Here is a 24,874-nt window from a genome sequence, read left to right as displayed (position 1 = left end):
GGGGGGTTGGTTTCCTTCTAGTATTGTTTAAAATACATCCCCCCCACACCTTCCCCTCTTGGAGCAGCCAGAACAAACAGCTTCTGGAGCCAAAACAGAGGCAGGATTTGAGAGTCTGTGCATTAAAGGAAATTATTGGCTAGATCCTAAGAAGTATTACCTAAAAATATTTGCTACATAAAAGGAACGGCAGGAAATGGAAAATATCTCCTTCCTGGCAACCCTAAACACACTAGTTTTAAGCAATTTATTTCCGTATTGTGTCTTTCCCCCTCTGTTAACGTTTATAAATATGTTTCCTGATTTAAAAATGTCTATGTCATTGGCCCAACGAATGTGGCAGGCTGCATTCTGGACCTTGATTTCTTAACTGGGCAGGAAGAGGGCAATCTGAAAGTGGGGGATATTGACATCACCCCTTGTCGTGGTCAGATTTAGGCTTTCAGCACCTTCTCCCCTCTGCAGCGGTGGAGGACCTATCAGGATGGGCTGCCATCATAGGCTAATGGGTCCAATGGGTTTCCAGACAGCTATAGGGGATTTTCTGGCTGATATGACTGGTGCTTCTGTCAAAGCCCTGGCTGGGACATCCAAATAGCTCAAGCCATTGACATGATCACCCCAAGCGTCTTTCTCTCACTTCATGGAACCCGTTTAGTCTCCTGGTATACCCCAGAGCTTAGGATGAGGAAACAAGTTGGGAGACAGTTTGAACACAAGTGGAGGAAAACTCTGGTCGAATGAAATTGAACGCTAGTGAGGACTAGTGGCAGGGAAGGTAACAAAGTAGGCTCCTTGCAATATGGGGTGGTCCCTGCCAGCTTGAAGGAGGCAGGGCTAAAACCACTTCTCCATAATCCCTCCCTGGTCTCAGAAAATCTACAGGTCTATTTCCATTCTGTAATTATACATAAATTGATTTCAACAGTAATGTAACTTCTGGCGCCCCCACAACATGTATATGATGACTGCAGTTTCACTCTTTTTATTTTGCCTACTCAGGGGTTAAAATTCTCCTCTCTCTTTTTCTCCTCTCTCTGGAAACTGCTGCAAAACCACATGCTTAAAGAGTCTTTTTCTTTTTTATCCTTAATTTCAGTTTTGCAACTGAAGAAAAAGGGGTGTGGGAGGAGAGAGTATTTACTGGAAAGGGTCAAGTTAGGGCATGAGCGGTTAAAGAAATTAAAAGGTGTAAACAGAACTAACCCCTGGCAGCATTTTAATGAAAGAAGACTCCGTAAGTAAAGGAAGTGACAATTAAAATATCCAGAGGTTACTATTATTTTGTGGTGCCCATAATGAAGGTGCCAGGCTCACCTCTGTAGTGCAATTTTGCATCAAGAGAAGACTGCATTCTAGTGTCACTGCATTTTTTACTACTACTGTCACTACCATTAGAAGCAGAACTATTCCCTGAACTTCAGGGAGGCCATTAATGTACAGAAAACTTACTGCGTACACTCTTACTTGTGCAAAACACAAGAGGCACATAGAGGTATTAATAAGCACACATACTAACATGGAACATATAACTGCTATCACTTAGCAGGTCACCGGAGTCACAGCTGCTGCAGCCCCTGGTTCTGTCCCTCTTTGCCTTTGGGCAGTGAGCACATAGTGCACAGTCAGGCACAGACCACCCAGTTGCCAGAATTCAAAGGAATGCCATGGAATAAAGTTGATGGGAACATCCATAATGGACTAATGCGAAGAGTGTACATTACCCTAGAACAATGCCAGCTGTTGGCAAGGGGAAGAAATAGCCCAACATTATTGTGTTTCATTTATTTTTAACTTAAATTATTTTAGTGAGCTTTCTGGATAAAAAGTCAGGATAGAAATCAACTAATTGGCTAACTGAATAATAGCTCCCATGTTTTTATATGAAAAGGGTACTTGGCGGTAAGTCAGGATGCCTGCAGCTACTTTGTCACAAGATCACTATGATTTCTAAAGGTATATTAGACAGGAAAAGTTAACCTAATGTCACTGCTATTGGTGATAATGGAAGAACAGTCTCGTTACCACCACACAAAGTTTTAACGTGATCATACTGTGAGACCGCCAAGAGCTATACAATTTTACTAGTGAATGATTCAAGAGTGACAACTGACGGTGTAGAAAGCTAGCTGAATAGAGATTATTACATTATAAATGCTAAATGGACAGATAGCATTTTATTCACCTGCCCTACTAATAGTCTAATCCTCAGAGCTGCTGTTATTTTCCACTACTGATACAGCAGAGTTGCTGTGGCCAGCAACAGGCTTAATAGAAAGTCTTGTGACTGGAAATTTTAATGAATGGAAGATCCCTAGAAAGAATCTCTAAGCTTAAACCAGGAACAGGGGACATCTGGGCCACTGGCCAAATTAGGTCTGCTAGGGGTCCTAATTTGGCCCAAAAGGCCATTCTCTCCAAGGCACGGCTGCCTGATGTCATATGAAATCAGGTATAGGGCAGGCAAAGCCATGACTGCAAATGCCCTCCCAATTATTCCTTGGCAAAACTGCGTTGCATTCAGTGCCTTTTAAATTTCCTGCCAGAGGCAAGGCCCACTTTCCAAGCTCCTGAATGGAGCCAATCCCTGCAGAAAGTGGGGTTTGCGATCAGGACTGAATTTCAATTACAGCCTTTACAGCCTTGGCTTAAATAACAACTGTGGCAAAATATTTCTTCTACACCACAATGCCTCACATTTCAGACATATGGCCGATTACTGAATTCTCACATGCATAGATAGAACTACCCACCATTGTTTGAGTTCTCCGCCGATTCTCTTCACCTGGATAATAGTAAAATGCCAAAAGCCACAACAAAGCATCTGAGGATTCCACTTGTGACAACAACTGTTCTGCTGCGATATCAGCCCATTCTCCAAAATGAACAAACAAAAACCAGTTCTCAAAGAGGTCTCCACAATATCTGGAATAGCACAAAATGTATTTCAGTTTTTCCATTAATTATAATTTTAAATTTCATCATAGATTCCCAAGAGGTGCTCATTTGGAACCTGTGCAGTCTTATCTGCACATGAGGCAAGGCAATCCATGGCAGTACAATAATAATATTTCATAACAGGAAAAGTAATTCCTTCAGCAGAGAGGTATCTAGCAATTAATTTCCAATATGCACTTAAATAATAAAAAAGATAGCTCACAAATATTTTAGACATTTTTCTTAAAACTGCATTTTGAAAACTGTCTTCTGCCTTGAACAACTTTTACATGCAAATGAAACACAAACTTTTGTTTCTCATTTCTGTTACGAGATTACAGTGGTACCTCTGGTTACGAACTTAATTCCTGAGGTCCGTTCTTAACCTGAAACCGTTCTTAACCTGAGGTACCACTTTAGCTAATGGGGCCTCCCGCTGCCAGCGCGTCGCCGGCACACGATTTCTGTTCTCATCCTGGGGCAAAGTTCTTAACCTGAAGTACTACTTCCGGGTTAGCGAAGTCTGTAACCTGCAGTGTTTGTAACCTGAGGTACCACTGTATAGTGTTTGAGGAGCTGGCCATAGTTATTTATTTATTTATTTGTATTTTATTTTAAATATTTTAGGCCTCTTTTCAGATCAACTATCCATCCAAAGCAAAGCAAAAGATAAAACATAACACAACTCTTGACATAAAAAATATAGACAACATAACTGTGCAAGGGCCATAGCTCAGCGGTGGACCATGTGCTACGCATATAGAAAGTCCCAAATTCAATTCCTGGAATTTCCAGCTTAGACTGGAAGTGACTCCCTCCTGAGACCCTGGAACTCCACTGCTGATCAGCAAAGACGATACTGGTGGGGGTGCACTTCCCAGAAGCACCCAGTTCATAGAGTTGGGGTATTTCTGGACCTGTTGCTGCTTATATGTACAGTCCAGACAACAGTAGCCAGAAATGCTTTTTACCAACTCTGGTTCACAAACGCCACCATTTCCTAGAGAAGGCTGACTTGACCATGGTAGTTTGTGTCCAAATCACTTCCAGTTATGCTAGTTTAGTTTCACTAACTTTGTATCTGGACTCAATTCAAGGTGTTAGCGTTTATCTTTAAGACTCTAAATTTAATTTGCTTCATATTTTAATGCAAACTTGCCCAATTTGCACTTTCTGAAATATGCAGACTGAAATACTGCTTAAAAGCAATGCAGTTCCCCAACCAAATAAGAGTATATAAAAATACACATATTAGGTGAAAGTATACATGATAGTGAATATATTAGTGAAAACAACATACAGAAATGCAGTATTGTAGGGGAATTTGCTTGGAGGGGGAAAATGTTTTAAGAGAAATGCACACTAAAAGACTGACAAAATTTCATGAGGACATCTTTAACCCCCCACCCCCACAAACCAGAAACCAATACAAAAATGCAGCAAACTGAGAACTGGAAAAATGAGCAATTGAAAAATCATCACTAGGGAACGGCATATCTCAGGAATCATTTCCTTCCCATATGATCCTGGTCAAGGATTTTGCTCACCTTCTGAGCCCAATCATGCTGTCGTTACACTCAAGAAAATCTGGCTTGCAGCAATGAGAGATTACGGTGCAAACCTCCTGTTTTGGATAAACTCGTTTTGTTTTGGCCTCACCCGCTACCCAAAAGATTAGCCACCAGGGAATGCAGTTCTTAGGCTGAAAAGGGTTCCCCACTCATGGTTCCAGGCAAAGAGACAGCTCCACCTGCTGTCCTTTTGAGCACAGAAGATGCTACCCCACTGAACTAAATGGGAAGCCCTTGTAGGCAAGAGTGCTCTAAGACAGCAATCTATGAATGGTCTGGGCTACTAATGTCTTCCCATTTGTTTAATTTCAAGCTTGCCTTGTTGCTGTTGTTTTTTAAACAAATCCAGTAATAAATCAAAACTAAAGGGAATGAAATTTAAACCATCAAGCTATCCCAAGCCAATGGCATTCCCAAAATAAAAGAAAAAGGAAAAAAAGCCAAAAAAGAAACCATTGCTACTGTTGCTTACCCAGTGCACTTTGCTTCTACTGCTGCTTTGAGCATTTCTGCAATGTGGGTCAAGTGTTGATGCAAACCAGTAGCTGGCAAGTCTAAAAGATAAATATTAATAGGAGCCATTTGAAGTGAAAACCAAAATATGCACTATTTTGTATTAGAGAAAATTCTTAAGAAACTAGAGGATTTGTAATACAGTACATCAATCTCAAAAATAAACACAGCTGGTAATATGGAAAGCACTTCATAGCTGATCTTACCTGAAGGATGTTTAAGGAAAGCCATCACAAGTGAATGAGGATTATTAGGAAAGTAGGCCTTCAGTGGAAACTTAAGCTAAAACAAAGTCAATAAAAGTATCACTTATGGACTAGTTCTTAAAACTTGCCCCATCAGAAAATATGCAAATACAGCACAAAACATGCTATTCATATTGAAGGAAAGGAACCCTACAGATTGCATTCTTACAATGCCACAAACCTCACGACTTTGCTCAAAGTCCTCCTAGCCAACTTTTAAAAAATCCTTTCCATGTCAACATAGAACTGGTGAGTTGTAAGGGGTGATCTAGAGGGGGGAAAACCATGATCCCAAGCTGAGAGTTGTATTTGATCCAGGGATCATTATTTGTTTTGCAATCAGTAACCCAAAAGCAAACCTTCCCTGGTTTGTCTTGGTTTCCTTCCCAGAGTGAGCTGGGAGGAATGGAAAGAAATGCACAGTAAACTATGGTTTGTGGCTAACCAAGGTGTGTGAATGCAGCACACATGTAGATAGTCTAGCTTTGCAGCATTTTTTGTGAGAGTGAGTTTTTCTGTAATATTACTATCTGGACTTCCTGAACATATCTGCCCACAACAATTGCATATGGTTACAAGACTAACATGTGGTACCCACAAGGCTGAGTGAACAAAACAACATTTTGTTTGCAGCAGAAGTTGTCCATATATTTTATATCCATATACACAAAGATTTGGAGAAATTCTGACTGCTTTGCAGTCATCCTCTACATTAAAGATTTGTGCAGAACTCAAGACATGTACGGTTAAAGAGCTGCCTGCATGCCAAACCAACACCCAAGTATTTCTCTTCTCTAATAAAGAGTGAAAATGAAATCTCATGCAAACAACATATAGAAGGTCTAGTTAATGTTTTAAAAAGAGCTCAACAACAAAGCACACAAACCACCTCTACAGCATAGTTGGCTCCTAGCTATTTGAAGGGTGTGTGGGATCTTGGATTACGTTCTCCACTCAGTCGCCCCCACCACCCTGAGGCTGCAAAATGTGCTGCTGCCATAGAAATAAAGCTGCATAAAATTAATGGGAGTGGCACCTGTACATATTAACTGAGACAGCTGCAATTTCAACTCTAATTTATACCTTTTGAAACTAAAAGAGAGATTTAATCACAATGCTAATTAGTCAATTACTGTACTAGTTCCAGTAAGACCCATCTTTTCACTAACTAACAGTTCCCCCAATAAAATTTAAAAGTCACAATGCAGTATTTGGTTCTCTGAAAAGTTTTATGGGAGTAAAACCTGAAAAGATTATGTGGCCCCAAACTAAAGCATCAGACTACCAAGCATGGATACTTTGGTTGCCTAAAGGAAAATGAAGTAATCCCAATGGTACTACAGGTACAAAACTATAGGGAAGAATCAGACGTTACATGAGGGTATTAAGAAGTAGGGTCAAGTTGTTACAGTTTTTCTAGGTGTAAATCTAGAATAAATATTTATTCATTCATATTTGTTGAGAGAGAGTGTGTTTGTGAGAAAAGAGAGATCATTAACTAGTAGACATCCCTATGAGGCGAAAAGGGACTATAGATTCATGACGTAGTACAGAAATAAAAAGCATAGTTTTGTCAAATGGACAGTTTATTATAACTTGTACAAGTATATAATCTACAATTGTGAACCAATGCTGTGAAAATAATTTGTGGATTAAGCCTCCTCCCCCTAAAAAACCCTCTAACATTTGATTCCATTTAAGACACCTCAGATTTATCTTGGCATTCATTTACTACAGCAGCAAGGCATTATTTTGCTCATTGTATTCTTTTAGCACTTTGCAACCTAAAATTGTTCTTTTTATACTACATTTTGAAGCATCTCATTTAAAAAATAATAATGAAAAATGGAATTCAACTAACCTGCTTATTATTCTTGTGGTATGCTTGAACAAAGCACTGTGTAAATACCTGCATTACGGTCATTACTTCTGGTGCTCCATCAGTTTCCAGCAGTGCATTCCTGAGCAGCAAAAAGTTTAAGTATGACAGGTCAGATTATGAGTGTGCCAATCATGCAACCATTAATTGAGAGAAGGTAAAAACAAATGAGAGCATTCTTCCCATGCCTTGGGCTGTGGTCTTAAACCTATCTAGCTATTATGCAACCTGGGAAATAAAAATACTAACTTCACTTTGCTTCTTCTGCTTCTTTTTTAAAAATGAACATACAAATACCATTCTGCAATATAATTGCTGTTATTACAAATCCAATGTCAAGCTACAATTGTTTTACCTTGTTTTGGCAACTGCAAACCCTCCAGCTACAACTGTAAACACAGTATCTAGTTGCTCAGTTTCTTACATATTAAATCTCAAACTAGAGTTTGCTCTGGAAGCAGGGACATGAAAGGAAGAAATGGCAAAGCTATTGTTTGGTGGCATCAAACCTCTGAGCTCATCCACTGGCTCTGGTTAAACATGTTTCCATCTTCCCTAATCCTCATTCTCCCAACTCTTCAGCATATCTGTTTTCGCTGTCATATTAATACTGTTGATGCGCAATAGACATTTTGCATGTGGATTACAATTTATTTGAGTGCACTAGGACATTTCCACTCTCATTCCCCCATCTTGATTTGTAAGTGGTTCATTCTTTTCAAGCTTACTTGGAGAAAGCTTGGGCAACCTTCCTACATTCATCATAAGCTTTGAAAGAACTCATCTGATGTCTTTGCTACCTCTCCTCACCTGGTCTCCAAAGGTGAGAGCTCACCCTTAGTTCCCATGCTTCCAGTCTGCAGTGCCTGCATGCTCAGTGTCTACCGCCAAGGAGAACTCTGGACACTGGTTTTGTTTTTAAAAATCTTCCTTCTAAGGAATTGGGAATTTCCCCAAATTCCTATCAGCAATGGAGGTTCTGAGCATCTCATAAGTTCTAACTGCAGATAAAAACAACAGGAACTTAGGACAAGCTCTCCTGCTGCCAGTCTTTGCTGCTACAGGGTTCTTTCCCCATCCTGCAGCTTAGTATGTCCAGAAAGTAGGGAGAGGAGAGGAATGAGCAGCAGAAAACTCTAGAACTGATGGAGGGTTACACCACAAGCAAATCCAAAACAGGGAGGGGTAAATGGTCTTGTTGGAAATGGCTCAGTGATTTCTGAATTGTTGAGTGGGGGAAGAGTTCACTTTTAGCACGTCCATATTTAGCAAGGGATTTGCTCCCAAAGCTCCCTCTCAAGTTCAGAACTCAAAGACAGCCTCATTACTGATTTGATATCCCTTGAAACTATCTGAAATGAAAATAATTGTAAAAGAAAACCACTTCCCTCAAGATCATTCAGATTTCTTTTCCTGAATATTCCGAGCCACTTTTGAATTCTACAACTTATTTAGTTTTCATGGGTAGATAAATTTCAAAAGCCAGTATCTTTGTGGCATGTAGTGGAATCAAACAATTAAATAAAAAGGGATTCCATTATACTTGGACATGCGTGGGGTGGGGGCTGCTATGATAAAATGTGTATGTAAGAACCTCAAGCACAGGCTGGTTTTTCTACTATCAGTTATACAACATCTTGCATTTAATTCTTTGCCTTGAATAGCCAGCAGTGAAACTAAGCTGCGTATGTTGCTCTGTGGATCAGATTCTCGATATTAAGAAATTCTTCATAATTTTGTGAATGCTATCACAAGATGCACCATATTTAAAATATGGGAACGCTGGGACCTTCTAATGCAGTTCTATAGTCAAAATCCTTGCACATAAATTGTATGTAATCTTACTTGAAAATTTCGTCTATAGTTCTGAAGACAGCTGGATGACATGCAGCTTGGTCCTGTTGCAAATAACAAAAGAACAAATAAGATAGTTTAGACAAAGCTTGTATCATAAACTCAACACAAAGCAACAAGACAAACAGCTGGTCACCAAAGCATGTAACTCGAATATAGTTCTCGATAGATTGGAGCTGGTAGTCCGAAACATTAGTAGGGCACCAGGGTGGAGAAGGCTATCTTAGTCCAATAACTTAAATGTGCTTCTTCTCTCCCACAATGCAGTGACTTCAGGGGAATGACTGAGACTAACAGTGACGTTAAGCAAGTGAGGATGGTTTGTTATAATAAAAATGGAAACAGGAAATTAATTATGAGAGCCTGGTTGTTTTCAAGCTACTGAAATTAGTAAAAAAAATTAAAAGATGCATAACTTCTAGAGACCATGATGCAATCCACTACTTTTCCCCCCCAAAAGGAGAAGAGAATCCAGTAGGGTCACAATTTATATTACTGTTAACATGTTAAAAACCTAAACAGCGGGGGGTGGGAGGGACCCTTTCCAAGCCTGTTGTGTTAATTACCTAGTCTTTGAATTTCCAAGGACAATGGTTTAAACTTTCTAACTTCATGGAACACTCGACACATTAACTCACCTGCTATGGAACCCTTGCGTGTTGCTGAGGTTTCAGAGTGTTCTAGGGTGTACACTTTATTCTTGTGGGCTATCATACAGGGCTTGGCAGAATGGGGAAGAAGCATTTTTCAGCAAATTCCCCTCTCTTGCAGCCCCTCTTTCCTAACCCTTTACCAGAAATCTGCTCTGGAAGGCTAAAGCAAATTGGAAGGGGGCTTAGAAAGAGTATTAACTGACCTAAGTTGATCATGGCCATACATTTCCATGGGTCTATTCCGAGCAATGTGGCCCCATACTTGTGGGTGGCTGTTACCAAACCTTTAACAGGTGTAAAAGTTTTCCCCAAAGTACCATTGGTTTTCCCAGGGTTCGTTTTTCATATCCTTTATAGATTTGAATTTTATTTCAAAAGTCTATGTAACCAAATTCATAGGAGGCAAGTAAATATCTGAAATGATGCTGTCATGAGACTTGTTTTGGGTGTTTAACAATATGATTTAGTAAAAGTCGTGTATCAATTTGGTTATTAGCTAAAGGCTGTTTCATCTGAGATTTATCAGTGACTGTCAGAGGTTATTTTTAACTTTTACTATTATTCTCAAAGTTAAAAATTAATGAATATCAGCATTCAAAAGATACTAATATTTACAATACACAAATTCACCTTATTGATGCAAAGTCACTTTCTTATACTTATTTTTTTGTTTCTTTTTAAAGAAAATCAGCCACAGGATAAAAAGATGGGTTAATGGCTTTCCAGACAGTTTTTATGACTAGCTGCCCCAACTTGGAGCACTGAGCAAACAGAAATTGTTCCATCCAACTTTCATGTTGGGAAAGCTCTACTCCAAGTGCTCAAAGCAAATATTCATGTAGCCAAGCCAGCTACACAGGGGAAAATATTTTGAGGAAGTATAGATCTCACAAAGCATAAAGGCGGAAATGAGAAGAGAACTGTTAGTCTAAACATCTTCTCATTTTCCCTCACATGTCACTATCATATTGAAAAGATTACATGTCACCTCATTTTCATGTTGTACTCCAGTGTTTTGCCATATAGTTGCATTTAAGTTATCATATTAAATGTATGCCACCTAGTGTTCATGACTATTCACAGCTGGCTTTATCACATATTTCTAAAAAAATAAAATAAAATAAAAATTACAGATTGTTGAAGAACTGTCATTTCCAAATTCCTTTTGAAAGTGAATTGGGTGATATATGTTAAAATGACAAAATGTAGGCAGGAGGTGTAGTGCCTTTCTTGCACACAGTAACTGCTACTAGACTGCTCAGTTTCACATATTTGTACAATTTGGAGGCTGGTGGTTTTCATATTATTAAGGTTACCACCACTATCTTTTTTAACCATACCATAGAATCTTATTTACTAGACAGCCTTTAACACTTCCTTAACTTTAGCAATGGTCCTGCATTTTTACCTTTCTTTGCCAAGAAGAGTAGCACGCACCCGCGCGCGCGCACACACACACACACATATTTAAACACAGTAAGGAAAAAGTTGATCCATAACAAAATGTTACACTGTAGAGTGCTGCCATTCAGGATTCTAGCCACTCCCCCACCCCCAATAGTCAATTATCACTGTGTGGTCACTGAGCATCCTCAGTACTTGTGGAATGGTTTTGTGGTTTCCCCCCCACGGGGTCCCCCCACTAAAGATTTTTTGCACTTTTTCAAATCTTGTGGCTCCCCCAAGCCTACTGATAGCTCCTTTGTGTGGGTGGATGGGCCACATATGGATCAGCACTCTGAGAACTGAGATTGGTAATAAAAGTGTACAAGTGGGGCCCTGCAATGAAATGTTGCACTGTGGGTTGCTTCTGTTCAGGATCCTAACCATTCCATTCACACATCCCCCATCCCATTTTCCCTTTCTCCTTCACAAGTATGTTTCATGGCCACTGAGCATGCTCAGTTCTGACAGCTGCCTTCTTACAAAATGGGTGGTTAGTTTGACTATGCAAGTGCCAAAGTGAACTATGTAAGTTCAAATTCCTTTTCAGCTGTGAAGTTCTCAAACTAATCTACCTCATAAAGTTGCTGTGAAGCTAAAACACCAGGCTTTGCTGGACACAAACAACTTAATAAGTAAGCTTGATGATGGCCATACGTAATTTTAGTTTGCAGAGTCTGCAATATCAAATGCATTTTGGAACCAGTCAAGAATTCTGTGTAAGATTAACTAATAGCTTGGTTTAGCTACCAATAAATTGATGTCACGTGGACTTGCACTGCACTGCAGTATCACCTGCATTGATTTTTGGTTTCTACAACTTTCTGTTGAAGTTAAGCTTAGCTGACGTTTAGTCTCAAACACTGATTGTGTTCTATTTGAAATGTTACAGTGAATGTTTACATGCTCAAAGGGTTCTTAATAGAAGACAGAAAATCTCTTAAGCAATACACAGTGTTAGTGGAATCTAAATAAAAAGCTGTCAACTGAAAGAATCTGACAAAATCTGCACAAAGTGAAATGTGACTTTATTTAAACTAGCCCAAGAGCATCAGAAACTGGCAGGTGCTTTTCCTTGTCAGTACCCCTAGCTCTATCTGAACTCCATCTTTTTACATGGGTAGCCAGGAAAGGGCAGAAAATAAAGCCTTGTGCTACACCAGGTTGTAGTACATATTTAGCCAGTGAGCTATAAAGGCTTTTGTTCTCCTCTTCCCTAGTACCCATTGTGAAGGCACACTCATACTGCTGTCAGTTCAACTCTGCACCAAACACTGAGGTCACAGGAAGGGAGAAGGACCAAGTGCTCCTCTTACGGATGGTGGCACCTGTTTCAGAACTCTGAGGCAGAGAGATCTTTTCCCACATCTTTTAGTCCTGTAACGAAGCCACCACTGTCGCAGCAGCTGCCACCAACTTAGTTTGATGCAGACAGGATACGGAACAAGTGTGTTTACCAGTTTCTATTTAGCAATAGTAGCAGCTTCAACTAAAGATTCCAAGATGAGAGACCAGGGAGAGATCCCTACCCCGAACTGGTTACTTTACATTAACTTTTGTTGAAATAGCTGCTACCGGGGGGCCACTAGGGGGCGCATCGGAAGATGGCTGACAATAACATCTCTCTGACCCACACGAGGTAATTTGGAGGCTATGATGGGAGTAATTAGCCTCCCTACCCCCCCCCCAGGATGGTGGGGGGACAGCGCTTGCCTGCTGTGCCCTATACCACCCCCGAATTTGTGGGGATGGGGGCACTAGGCACAAAGCCCTCCTGTGGGATTCCGGCACTCCTGGACGCCGTCCCTGATCCGTGCCACTAGCTGCAAGAACTTCAAAAGAAACAATTTGGATGAAGGAATGCACATGTCTCAAGGAAGAAGGGGGAGTAAAGACTGCTAACAGAAGAGATCTCTGATAAAACAAGACAGGAATAAAACATGAGAAGATACGCCAAGATACGGTATGGCAAATGACTGATGGGGGAGGGGGGGAAACTTTCCTTTCTTTCCTTATGTGATTAAACAATAATCCCCTCCCTTCACAAGTCAGAATTGTCATTTTAAGGACTTAAGCTGTGGATTTAAGGCTGTGTGGAGATAAACTTTCGAACCAAAGCATGTTTTAAGAAGTGCGTGGAATGTATAAGGGCTTTGGAATGACGCAGTTAAAAATGCCGTCGCCATATTGGGAAGTTCTGTCGGAGGTCTTGAGTCTGGGAGGAGAAAGAGAGAAATAGAGCTGTTTTTATATTGTGGGAGAAACTCCTCAGTAGGACTTAAGAGCGACAGTTTTACGAGATCAATGATGGAAAGAGCGATGTTATTTATGAAGGTGATGATATATGGAAACCATCTCGATTTGAGGATTGGAAGAAGGGAAAATTCACACAGGATTATTATTGGTGTTTATCGGTTTAAGGAGACTATCAGAAGAGATCATAAAGAAAAAAGAGAAAATATATGAACAAGATGTGATGTGGAAACAGCAAGATAAGACTGGATAGAATTATGAACTTTGTTTGGACTGATTTGGACATTAACGCAGTGGCAAGAAGATGATCAGAATCCCCCTTCGGATCTTGAAATATGGGTCCCCCCAACAAAATTTAAAATTCGGCTTTGTAATTCGGAATTTATGTGATGTGATCTAATTTGATTTGATTGGCCGGTTAAGAAAATTTATTTTTTTTAAAAAAAGAAATAGCTGCTACCATCAGAAAGCCGGGACATTTTGTCCACTTCTCTAGCAACACAACAAAACAGCAAAAATCTCATATTTGTCAACTCCCAAAGTCCACAAGATTGGCATTTATGAATGTTGTTTTCCTCACAGTTGTGGAGCAATAAATTATCTTGTGGGCATATGAACACCTTGGAATCAGTTTCAGAGGCAAAGATATCAAGAATGAAAAACAAAATCACATCAAATCGAAAGCTGGGAACAGACTGTGTTTCAAAAGCAGTTGATCAGCTGAAATTAACTGGTGGATTGAGCTAAAAGTCCATCCCAGCAGATATATACCCATGTGTGGGCCACGGTCTCCAGTTTCTCATGCTATTATGCAAACAATTTTCATGCTGTTGCAAGTTGCACAAGCATCGCCTGCTGGTGTTACTGAACAGAGTTGGCCACAGAAGACCAGTGAGTCCAGCAGAATGCTTTTGCATTGATGAGAAAATCACTTTGGTGATACCTGTGGCTGGGCATCAGTGCAAAAAGACTGCAACATTCATACAACTCATTTCTGACAATACCTGTAACTGTTTCCCTTCCCCATGCAGTTCACACAAGATATTTGCCTGCTTATTTTGGTATGTTTTATGCACACACCTTTAACCATCTGGAAAAAGAACTAGTGTTACCTACTCCTGAAAAGCAAAACAGTATTTATAGAGGACATTTCACTATGTGCAACCTGTATAACACTTATCTTTTGTTTTTATACTTCCTAGTAACTATAGAATTTCCATTACCAATTTCATTTTTTCCCAAGGGATGGAAACACAAGTAACAGCACACCACATAAACTAGAAGTTACTAGACCATCACACTTTAATTACATTTGGAGCCCTAATATAACAGTGTTGAGTATCATATTTCTTCCATAATAAAGCACAGCAGTCTTCCACTACCAAGACTAAACTTTAAAATTTGCTGCTCTGTATACTGCTCAATGTTGTATTCTACAAGATGCGGATATATAACATTGTCCTACATCATTCAGGCAAAGCCCTATTGAAGATACATTCATGGTTGCATTAGAAATATTATCAATTACTGTCCTGGTTGCTTATTTATTTAAAATAATTGTAACTTAAAATAACAGGCTTATCTCTGGGATTATTTCTTTGGTTCTTAAAAGGACTATGGTTCTCTGAATATCCAATGGCAATCCAAAATTATGCCTATAGACTGGAACTGTTCAGACTTCCTTTTCACTTGAAGCAGTTTCATGGCAGGCTTATAGTGTGAAACCAAGGACAAAAGCACTTGGATTTGCAAAAATCTCTTGCCTGGTTATGAAACTGAAGTAGTTCTTCCTACTAGATGGGTGGGAAGGTAACCTGGAGGGGAGGCATATAACTGTTGAGAAACAAAAAGAATCCTTGCTTCCAAACAGCTCTCTCTTCCTACCCATCTTTAACTGGCTGCTCTGGATGATAGGGGCCCATCCCTCAGCACCAAACAACCCTAATTACAGCCCAATTAGAGGCTTTTTTTGACAGATGCATTCACAATCAGTTTTAGCCAACAATAATATTGTGTTATTAAAATGTATAACAGGAAGTCAACTCATCAATAGGACTCCATGAACTGAAAACAGAGAGGTTATATATACCTTTGTTAGCCCTGAAAATCTTTCAATAAAAACAATAAAAAAATGAAAGTCACACCCTTTTTTCTTACTAATAATACTGCACTCATATATTAAAACCTTAAAGCCATGGATCATTATGCTATTTACTCTTCTGCTTATTGCTAGGACTATATGGCCAGGTTGGCACATAACACTAAACCATGGTTAATGTAAACCAAGGTTTAGAAACTACCACCAAAGTATGGTTTATTAGCGTGGTTTATTCACGGTCAAGCCATGAAGCCACATTCAGATGAACAAACCAACCATGTCTTTGTACTGCATATGCACAAAGCCTACAAGTACCACTTGGACTGCTTGCTCCTGAATATACTTATATTGTGTATTTTAGAAATATTTAAAGGACCTTTGGTACAACAGGAGCAGCAAAATCTTAATAGTTTTCTAACGCCAGTACATCCCACTTACCAATAAGGAAGATTTTATCAGGCATGCCATCTCTTCCAGTGAACTTGGCTGAGTTGAGATTAGAATTTCGAGATTCTGCAGCACTGCTTTCTCCAGACCAGGCAGATGGCGAAGCCACAACTGCAGCACAGCAGATTCAGGCAAGAAAATCTTTTTTCTGTATTGGAAAAATAAATAAAATGTTCATCTCAGCCTACTATGAAACAGATGTCTTGTGACTGGCAATGCCCACCTCAGGAGCCATGCTGTGCCATAACAACGTAACAACCCTGCTACATCAGCCAAGGCCATATCTGGTCCAGCATTCTGGCTACAGTGGCTTACCAGGAAACCCACAAACAGGACATGAGGGAAATAAAGCCATTGTTCAGCCCCCCCCCAATTGTAATAGTGGTGGCCAAAAACAGTCTCAAATTTCCAAATGGGCCCAGGAGGTTGGGAACCCCTGCTCTAAGTTTCCAGTGTCTGGTGGTGAATGAGATTTTCTCCTCCTCCATTTTAATCTTAGAGTCCACATTCCTGACCACAAAACTGCCCTCCTTCCTTTCAAAAGAACATAAAATCATATGCAAGTCCAGAATTTCCTTTTTCATTGCCCTTTCATAATTGTTTCCAGTTGCTGTGCTAACTCAAGCAAGCTGGAATTAGAATAATTACAGAACAGTAAGAATAATAATTAGCAACCTTTTCTTCATTTTATGAACAATTTCCAACTTACTGCGAGCACACTATGCCCATGACCAGAAACATTGTTCTGTTCTAATGATGGGTGCTAATATGAACTTTTTCTATGATTTATTTCTGTAGATCATGGCATTACTGAAGTTGGCATAATTTAATATAAAAACATACCCCTGAATTCTAAACTATTTTAACCTTTGTACTGGTCCATATCTTAAATATGACCCGGAAGGCATGAGTAAATATTCCGATCTCTGAATACCTAAAATAAAGATCAGCACATGAATCTCGTGTTACCAGCAAAGTTTAACTATCACCTCTTATAGGAAAAAATGGAGTTTTGCACAGAAAATGGAACCTTCTGTGAAAAATAAAAACCCCCTTTTCACTCTACACTCTCAAGGGCCAGCCTCACACTTCACTGGATCATGGACCAAGAAAGGGAAGAGAGCGACACTGTAGGCTTGTGCGTATAGTACATTGGCAGGGAGAACCTAACTCTCAAACAAAACCATTGATTTAGGTTCTGCTTACTTTAGGACAGGTATACCCCTTCTCCACCCTTTCTCACATCACTTTATTGTGGGTACTGTGGCAAACAATCACACTCACTCTGTAGGCTTTTGGAGTTAGATCATCTTTTTACTCTCAAGATCAAGGTGGTATGCTGCCCACTTTTATTGTAACTTTGCTGCCTAAAAGGAGCAGCCATATACGGTTACTCTTATTTCAAGGAATAATCCAATCTTTATGTATTCCTTAGATGTGTGAACTTTTTGTGGGCACAAGGATGGGGGACATAGTCATAGTGGACACACATTTAATCTAACAGTTTAGGTTCTTAAACCTCTTGAGAGTGTGTGTAGGAATACATATGGGTTCTGCTGTACACCTTGTAACATTGCTTAGTTAAACTTGGATGTAATTTAGGGTGGGAAATGAGGGTGTGATGGCTTGTTACTTTTCATTATATTATCTCTAGTTATAAGATCTCACTTTTAAGTTATTTCAGACAGGACCCTTCAGTGCATATTGAAGGTGCATGCTTTTCTTATTCCTTTAATCTCTGCTGATACCATTTAATTCTATATATTACCTTATTTACCAATTATCACACAGTACCTAAGTTTAAGCTAAGGAACTAATAGATCAGGAGAGTTAAATATGATTAATATTTGTAATAGCAGATAATAGGATTATTAGCATATGATACTTTGGTTGCTATCTCCCTTGCATTAGTTCTCTTCCGTATTCTAAACCAATAGCCAGTTGCCCTTATCTTCTTCCCTCACAGGCTTTTTTCAGATGACTTAACCTAAATTCTTCCTTCTGGTCAGTGGCTCACTGCTTCTTGTGGACAACTGTGAACAGGTAACAATCTGACTTTCACACTTCCAGGAAATGTTGCTGCTGTCTCCCACTACCTCCCACTACGATCTCAGTTTCAGATCGATTTCAGCCCATGGTCCCATACCAAAGGTTGTGATATATTCTATGTTGGCTTCATCATTAAGTTGTTTGAATTATTCAAACATTACATAGATATAGACTGCAGTTTGGGGGGTACATCCAGTTTTGATAGAACATACTTTTCTTGTGTGGTGTACTGCTTGCCTCTCTCATTGTGCCCTTTGGTGCATAAAATGCCAAGAGGCATACATTCTTCCCAAAACAAAGCAACACTTCTTCTTGTTTGGGGTTTGGTCTGGCCCCTAATGCCATCATTAATGCATGCACTGCTGTTTTGAGATGGACGTGTGTTGAATCGGGCCTTCCTTGTGGCAGGGCAGGTGCTCCTAATAAAGTGAGCTTGCCTTTCCCTGTGGATCAGCCAAGCCCCCAAATAAATGTGATGCTATGTGACAAAACAGAGTATCTTTAAAACTTACTATGAAGTAGTCGACTTTTTTTTTTAATCAATTGGCTTGATCACTACACAAAATCATAACTTTGGTTGGCCACAATGACAATATAGAACCTGAGCCCCAAAATGCAAAACAACTCCTTTGTACTCAGTGTTGCCTGCTCTATCAGATCTTTCATTTCGTAGAAGGCAAGCCACCCACCATTTCACAGAAGGAAACTTCTCTCTCTGCCAGCCAACACTCCACCCCCTCCCAATGAAATAGCTTTCTTCCTCTTGCTGTTCACGTCTAGTTGGATGCTACCCACAGAGAGAACTGTTCTCTTTTCCAAGTGTGCTGACCAGTTAGAACCGTGGTGGTATTAAACAGAAAGCTTGGACAGAATGCAGGAAGAATGAAATGAAACTTTATACTTTGTAATCTGGTGCTGAAGGGATTAGAGCGTCTGGCAGGTGCCCTGGTAGGTCTCTGTGGGTGCACCCAGGAGCCACATTCAGAATCCCAGGCTTAAGAGTGCTTCTGTATCATCAGCATCAAAAATATAAAACCCACTGGTGCAAAAGGCAGCCCAGCAATGAAAACATCAGTCAGGAACCAGAAGACTCTCCTTTGCTTTCAAGAGGCCCGTGCAGAGCTTGTCTGAAGCCCGAACAGGAATCTTGTTAGAATACAAGTTATAAACTCAAACAAAAAAGCAGCCAGTCCCTGGTGGGGGCGCCCAGACAGCTTAGCCCTCCAAGGCCTGGGGCAAGTGAACCTGGCTGCCCACTTTCAGGACATTCTGAGGACAAAGGAGAAGATGCTGTAAGAAAGAGAGAAACGGATCTCCCTTCAAGTAAAGGTGTGGACGGAAGCATGAAATGCAACAGGAGCACATTAACTACTCCCCTTTGCTTAAGAACAGAAATTGTCAATTAGAAGAAAATGTATGAGTTTTCAAAGAAGCTAAGTAATAATTCAGGATTTCTTAGAAATAAATGTGCTAATGAATAATTTCCCTGGGGTTTTTTGGCAAGGAGAAACCATTCACTATGTTCTCTCTTGTGAGTGGACTTGCATATTTTTCTATGCCAGAGACTCCTGTAATTCCTTGCCTGAACAATAAAAAATGCATTCACCTACCCTAAACACCTCAGTTGATAGCTGGGTGGCAGCAGGCGGAACAAATTCAAAGACTCACCTGAATCATCACTGCAAAAAGTCACTCCAGGGTAGAATTAAGTAATGTGATCACTAAGAGATGCAATCCATAAGGAGAACATGCTCTTCCTGATCCACAAAATGCAATTCATGAGCAGAAATAAATTTGTTCACCTGTATCAACCATATAAGGGACGCAGGTGGCGCTGTGGGTTAAACCACAGAGCCTAGGACTTGCCGATCAGAAGGTAGGGGGTTTGAATCCCCGCGACGGGGGGAGCTCCCGTTGCTCAGTCCCTGCTCCTGCCAACCTAGCAGTTTGAAAGCACGTCAAAGTGCAAGTAGATAAATAGGTACCACTCCAGCGGGAAGGTAAACGGCGTTTCAGTGTGCTGCTCTGGTTTGCCAGAAGTGGCTTAGTCATGCTGGCCACATGACCTGGAAGCTGTATGCTGGCTCCCTCGGCCAATAAAGCGAGATGAGCGCCGCAACCCCAGAGTTGGTCACGACTGGACCTAATGGTCAGGAGTCCCTTTAACTTTACCTATCCACCATACAGGAGACACAAAAGCCTAGCAAAGAGGGTAAGATCAAACAGCAGCCAGACATTCTGTGAGCCCATGTGCACTCCTATATGGAAGCATGTATATTAGCTACATAGAGGTGCTAAGGAATGAATATATGCTGTTCCAATACAGTAGAGATCAGAAGAATCAAACATGAAATTTCAACAGATGGTTAACCATAATTTCAATGAAAGGGGAACTGGGGTGTTCTCTAGGCTACTTACTGTAACACAGCCTTATTCACCGCTTCTAAAAATTCAGCATGGAGGACCTCTTGTGATCTGTCTTCATGATAGCTAAGAAGTGCTTCCAGCAGTGGCATTACATCAGGCAAAGTAATAAGAGGTATACAGAGAAGGGATATGGTTTTTACTCGTGAAGACATACTGGAGAAACAAAATAAGGTTTCTTTTGTAGGATGAAAAGGTTATATTTTTACTTTTCTAAAACATTAAACACAGAGAACTAGAACAAATACCTACTTGTAGCTAAAAGGAAGACATTTTTATCCTAAGGACTAGCAAAATAAATAAATAAAATAAAAATAAAATAAATAAATATTTATTTGAAATGCAGCTACATTCACAACACATTACATACCTCAACTACATTCATATGTTCAGGCAGGGTACACTCTTGCTCTGACAACAATAAACACTTGGACTTGTATAGAACAATGCTCAAGAGAACACCAGAGACGTATTACCCATGACAGAGCTTTCAGCAGATTCACAGTGAAGTCCTAACTCAACAGAAATTTTGCTATTGACTGACATCAGGTGTGCAGCTGAAAGAAACATGAACTTTCTCTGGCTCTTTTCCATGATTCTGTGATTTGTGCACAATGCAATCTAATTTCCATGGTTTCCAAGTGGACAGACAAAAACTGTAAAATCAAGTCTCCAAGCAATAGGAGTATGGTTTCAGTAATGGAGATTACTGGAGAAATGCCCTGCATTATTGGAGTAGTAAAATCTACATTTAAAGAAAACAAAGCTCATACAAATCTGCAAGCGTATATACAAGATGAGCTGCTGCGTGACTTAGCTGCAGTGGGGAGCAGTAAAGTAAAAACCTGGAGCAGAACATTGCCCGCATGGCTATGGTTTGATATGGAAACAGATAACATTGTTTGAGCTGTGAGGCATGTGAAATAAAATATGCAAAGACAACCTGTCTGCCGCTGCCACTTGAGGCAGAACTGGTATTGGTTGTGTGAAGTGCTTTCCATCAACTGCCGAACTATGACCCTATCTGAGATAATCTGGTTGCAGTGATCTATCTATGCTTTGGTAACCTCAATATTAGATTACTGCAATGTGCTTTACCTTGGGTTGCCTTTGTTGACTGTTCAGTAACTAAATACTGCAGAACGTGGTCCCCCAATTGCTCACAGGCTCAAGGGAAGATTATCATGAAACACTGATTGGGGTGAGTTGCAGTTGAATCAAGTAAAATACTGAAGGATGATGCAATGTTCAATTAGCTAGTACATATGTCTGTGATTTTAGCTGGGAGAAAGGCACCGTTGCAGTGCAGGTTGAGGATTCACTGTGAGCTGTTTTGCTAAGTAATATATTTACTACAAAAATAATGTTTAAGAACAGTTTGAAATAGACATATTTAATGTCTTTTTCACTATAAGTGCTTTTCCACAAAACAAACAGAACATTCATTCTAGTCATCTATATACTAAAATCACAGAAAGATAATACTAACCTTTGTTGTCTGTTAACTCCATTAAACTGATTTCTGCTGAGTTCTGTCACTAACGATAAGACCACCTGTTTAATAAAGTCAATCACATGTTATAAAGAAGGACATATTTCAGTGAAGGTTGCATCAGTAGTATTTTCTCGTAGTATTATGATGTGGCAAGATTTGGTATTGTATCAATTGGAGTGTTCTTAATGAAAAATTAATAAAAATTATTTACAAAAAAGTAGTATTTTCTCGTTGTTATGATTTGCATCTCCAAGTGAATTAATAATCTCTGTACTTTTTTGTGACCTATGGTCTTGACCATAAATCAAGAACTGAAAAGAAACCATGGGTATTTATTTTTTATTTTAAAAACTTATACAGTGGTACCTTGGGTTAAGTACTTAATTTGTTCCGGAGGTCCGTTCTTAACCTGAAACTGTTCTTAACCTGAAGCACTACTTTAGCTAATGGGACTCCTGCTGCCGCCGCACCACTGGAGCACGATTTCTGTCCTCATCCTGAAGCAAAGTTCTTAACCCGAGGTACTATTTCTGGGTTAGCGGAGTCTGTAACCTGAAGCGTATGTAACCCGAGGTACCACTGTATCACACCTAACTCTCTTCAAAGAGACTGAAGGTGGCTAACAAGTTGTCCCTCTAGGCAGGGGAGGCTAGAGAAGTGCTAAGTACTTTCCCCCTTCTCACTGTCCTTGTACTCTTTGCAAGGTGAGGGAATGGTTATCAGACATCCTTGACAAATAAACTCTAGCTAAGAAGTTGTTAAGTGGCTGACTTTCTCTTAATCTTGTGTGATTTCTTATATGTTCCTCCATCTCTCAAGCTTCTATGGTAACATAATGTGTCAATTGGGTTAGAGAATGGCTCTGAACTAACACACTGAATTTACAAAGGCATTTTGCATGCTTCTGAAGCACTCCATGAAAGCAAAGATGAAAAGGGGCACTTGCCAACAGTTGCCATGGCAAGCATGGTAAGCACATTTGTAGGCTCCTGATACAATCGACCATGCTTGTAGCTAAAGGTTAAATGTACTAAGTACTCACATTTTCAATTAATTTAGAATAGTAATCCGCAGACGTGAACCCAAGAGTTGAAATAAAGTTGTTGATATCAGTGTCATGATTTCTCAGCCCAGAAAATGAAAGCAAGTGGCACAATGAACCCTAGAGGAAAAGTCAACAGGACAGAGAAATATCTGATTAAAAACTAAGCAATTTCTGTTATTGTCATAGGCAGCAGGAAAGCAAATGCATTGATTACAGGCTACATATAACTTGAATTCAATTCAACATCTGTACCTTCAACACTAAGTTATGGAACCTACAGAGGAGGCAATGAGTCCAAAACATTTTATCTCAAATAAGGAGGATTTCTATTAAAAAGAAGAAGAATTAAAAGAAACAAATGGAAATTAGCAAGTGTCAAATCCTTTCATGAATCTTGGGAATGTATATAAAATTACGTAACGAATGCTCAGATAATATATTTATCACACATTTGAAAGGGCACAAACTGAAAAATATGCCAACATGATTTAAATGGCAGAATCAAATGGGCTATAAGAAACACAAAGCCTGAAGGGCACTGTATGGGGAGATTATGGTATGCTAATACTATCTCTGTGGGCTGCTATTCCAGCCCCACTGAGGAGATTCTCCTGCTGTTCTATAGTCACAGCTTTCCCCTTCTAGGGACATGGTAAAGTTCCACACACTTATCATTTGCACAGCCTTATTGTGTGACATAACTCTGAGATGCATCATCCTATGGATATGTGTAGACTATGAAGAGCCTTAAAGGTTGTGGGGAAAGGCTTTCCCTGATAGGACTTGAACAGCCACAGACTTTATGAATGATGTGTGCTGTACATCCCCCTCTGGGATCTGCATCTGATGGGCCCAAACTGAGAGAGTTTGAGAGCTCCTCTTAGGGACTCAGACCTCTTGTCTCTTGCGTTGTGATTTAAATAGAAGTGCTCTGGCAACCCTTTACAAGGTTCCCTCTTCCCTGCGAAGTTAGATCTCTTGTTTCTTCAAAATTACCAGATCCTAGAATAGTTTGTGATCCTGCACAGGCTTCTTTACAGTGACTTTTTACAGTCCACACCAGAAACACCCATGTCTGCATGTGTTCTTCAAGCCCAGTGTCTCCCACAATTCTGTATGAAGTAGATCAAGGCTGTGGCATATTGCACATTCTAGATCTGACTCCATAACTAGCATAGTAATATGAACCCAGGATTATCCATGTATAAATTATTTTTAATTGTGTGTGTGTGTGTGCATTTGAAGTGAATTGCTCAATGAGTCATATATATTTTAAACACATGCAGTTTTGTTACACAGCGTGATAAGATGGAATACATAACAATATATAGGAAAAGAAATATAGCTTCCAAAAAGTAGAACCCCAAAGCCTTTCTTTCTTTCTTTTTTACTGTTCCAGAGCACAAGTTGAACAGACAAAATAAATACTTTCATAGCTCTACTGTAAAAAAAGAAAGAACACAAAGTATTTGTTCTACCCACAGTTTGCAGAAAGAAAACTGTTATACTGCCATCTAGTGGCTTAAATGTTAAAACAGGAAATAGTGCTTTGGATTAAAAGCAAGACTGATCATTTTAGTGGCCAAACTTCAAACATAAAAACAAACACAAACCAATATATTTTTATGATTTGTCCTAATTTCAGTCATTAGTCTTCTATAATGGCTTTGAAGGTGCAGATCAGCTCTAATTTTTAAAAAATGTTAGCGTTTTCTAGCCCAATTCAAGCCTGCACAAATTGTTATTCTGCCACTAAGTAGAATGCAGAGTACCATACTAATTCCAATGGCTTGGTCTAACCGCTAGCCATCAAAAGCCCATTAATCAGGACCCTCCTGCCCACCATCAAACCCAATGAGAACTCAATTTCTATCTAGACCTTCACTTATTAGGAGAACACATGCTTTGTCCAGAAAAAGTCATGTGTTCAATTCCTGACATCTCCAGACAGGGCTGGAAAACATTCCT

The 24,874-nt window shown here is 39.8% G+C and overlaps 1 protein-coding gene across 8 annotated transcripts in view; it reads right to left on the bottom strand.

Annotated features, from left to right (window-relative positions):
• The window catches only part of FANCC (FA complementation group C), a 72,452-nt gene that overhangs the window by 7,106 nt on the left and 40,472 nt on the right, over window positions 1-24,874 (bottom strand). For 7 of the 8 annotated variants that reach the window (XR_008332775.1, XR_008332777.1, XR_008332776.1 and 4 more), the window contains 9 exons: window positions 22,904-23,023; window positions 21,856-21,920; window positions 20,361-20,522; window positions 15,885-16,041; window positions 8,991-9,043; window positions 7,128-7,227; window positions 5,228-5,303; window positions 4,981-5,062; window positions 2,754-2,925 (listed from right to left, as the gene is read on the bottom strand). Coding sequence is in view for 5 of the 8 variants with exons in the window: in XM_053408728.1 (XP_053264703.1) it covers window positions 2,754-2,925; window positions 4,981-5,062; window positions 5,228-5,303; window positions 7,128-7,227; window positions 8,991-9,043; window positions 15,885-16,041; window positions 20,361-20,522; window positions 21,856-21,920; window positions 22,904-23,023 (987 nt within the window). In the remaining 3 variants the exon portion in view is untranslated. The remainder of the gene's footprint in view (window positions 1-2,753; window positions 2,926-4,980; window positions 5,063-5,227; window positions 5,304-7,127; window positions 7,228-8,990; window positions 9,044-15,884; window positions 16,042-20,360; window positions 20,523-21,855; window positions 21,921-22,903; window positions 23,024-24,874) is intronic. The other variant, XM_053408730.1, reaches the window with a different exon arrangement.

This window comes from Podarcis raffonei, chromosome 11 (assembly GCF_027172205.1).
Source record: "Podarcis raffonei isolate rPodRaf1 chromosome 11, rPodRaf1.pri, whole genome shotgun sequence".
NCBI classification, from domain to species: domain Eukaryota; kingdom Metazoa; phylum Chordata; class Lepidosauria; order Squamata; family Lacertidae; genus Podarcis; species Podarcis raffonei.
The sequence above is the reverse complement of the archived record's forward strand: the minus strand, read 5'-3'. Positions and strand labels throughout refer to the sequence as shown.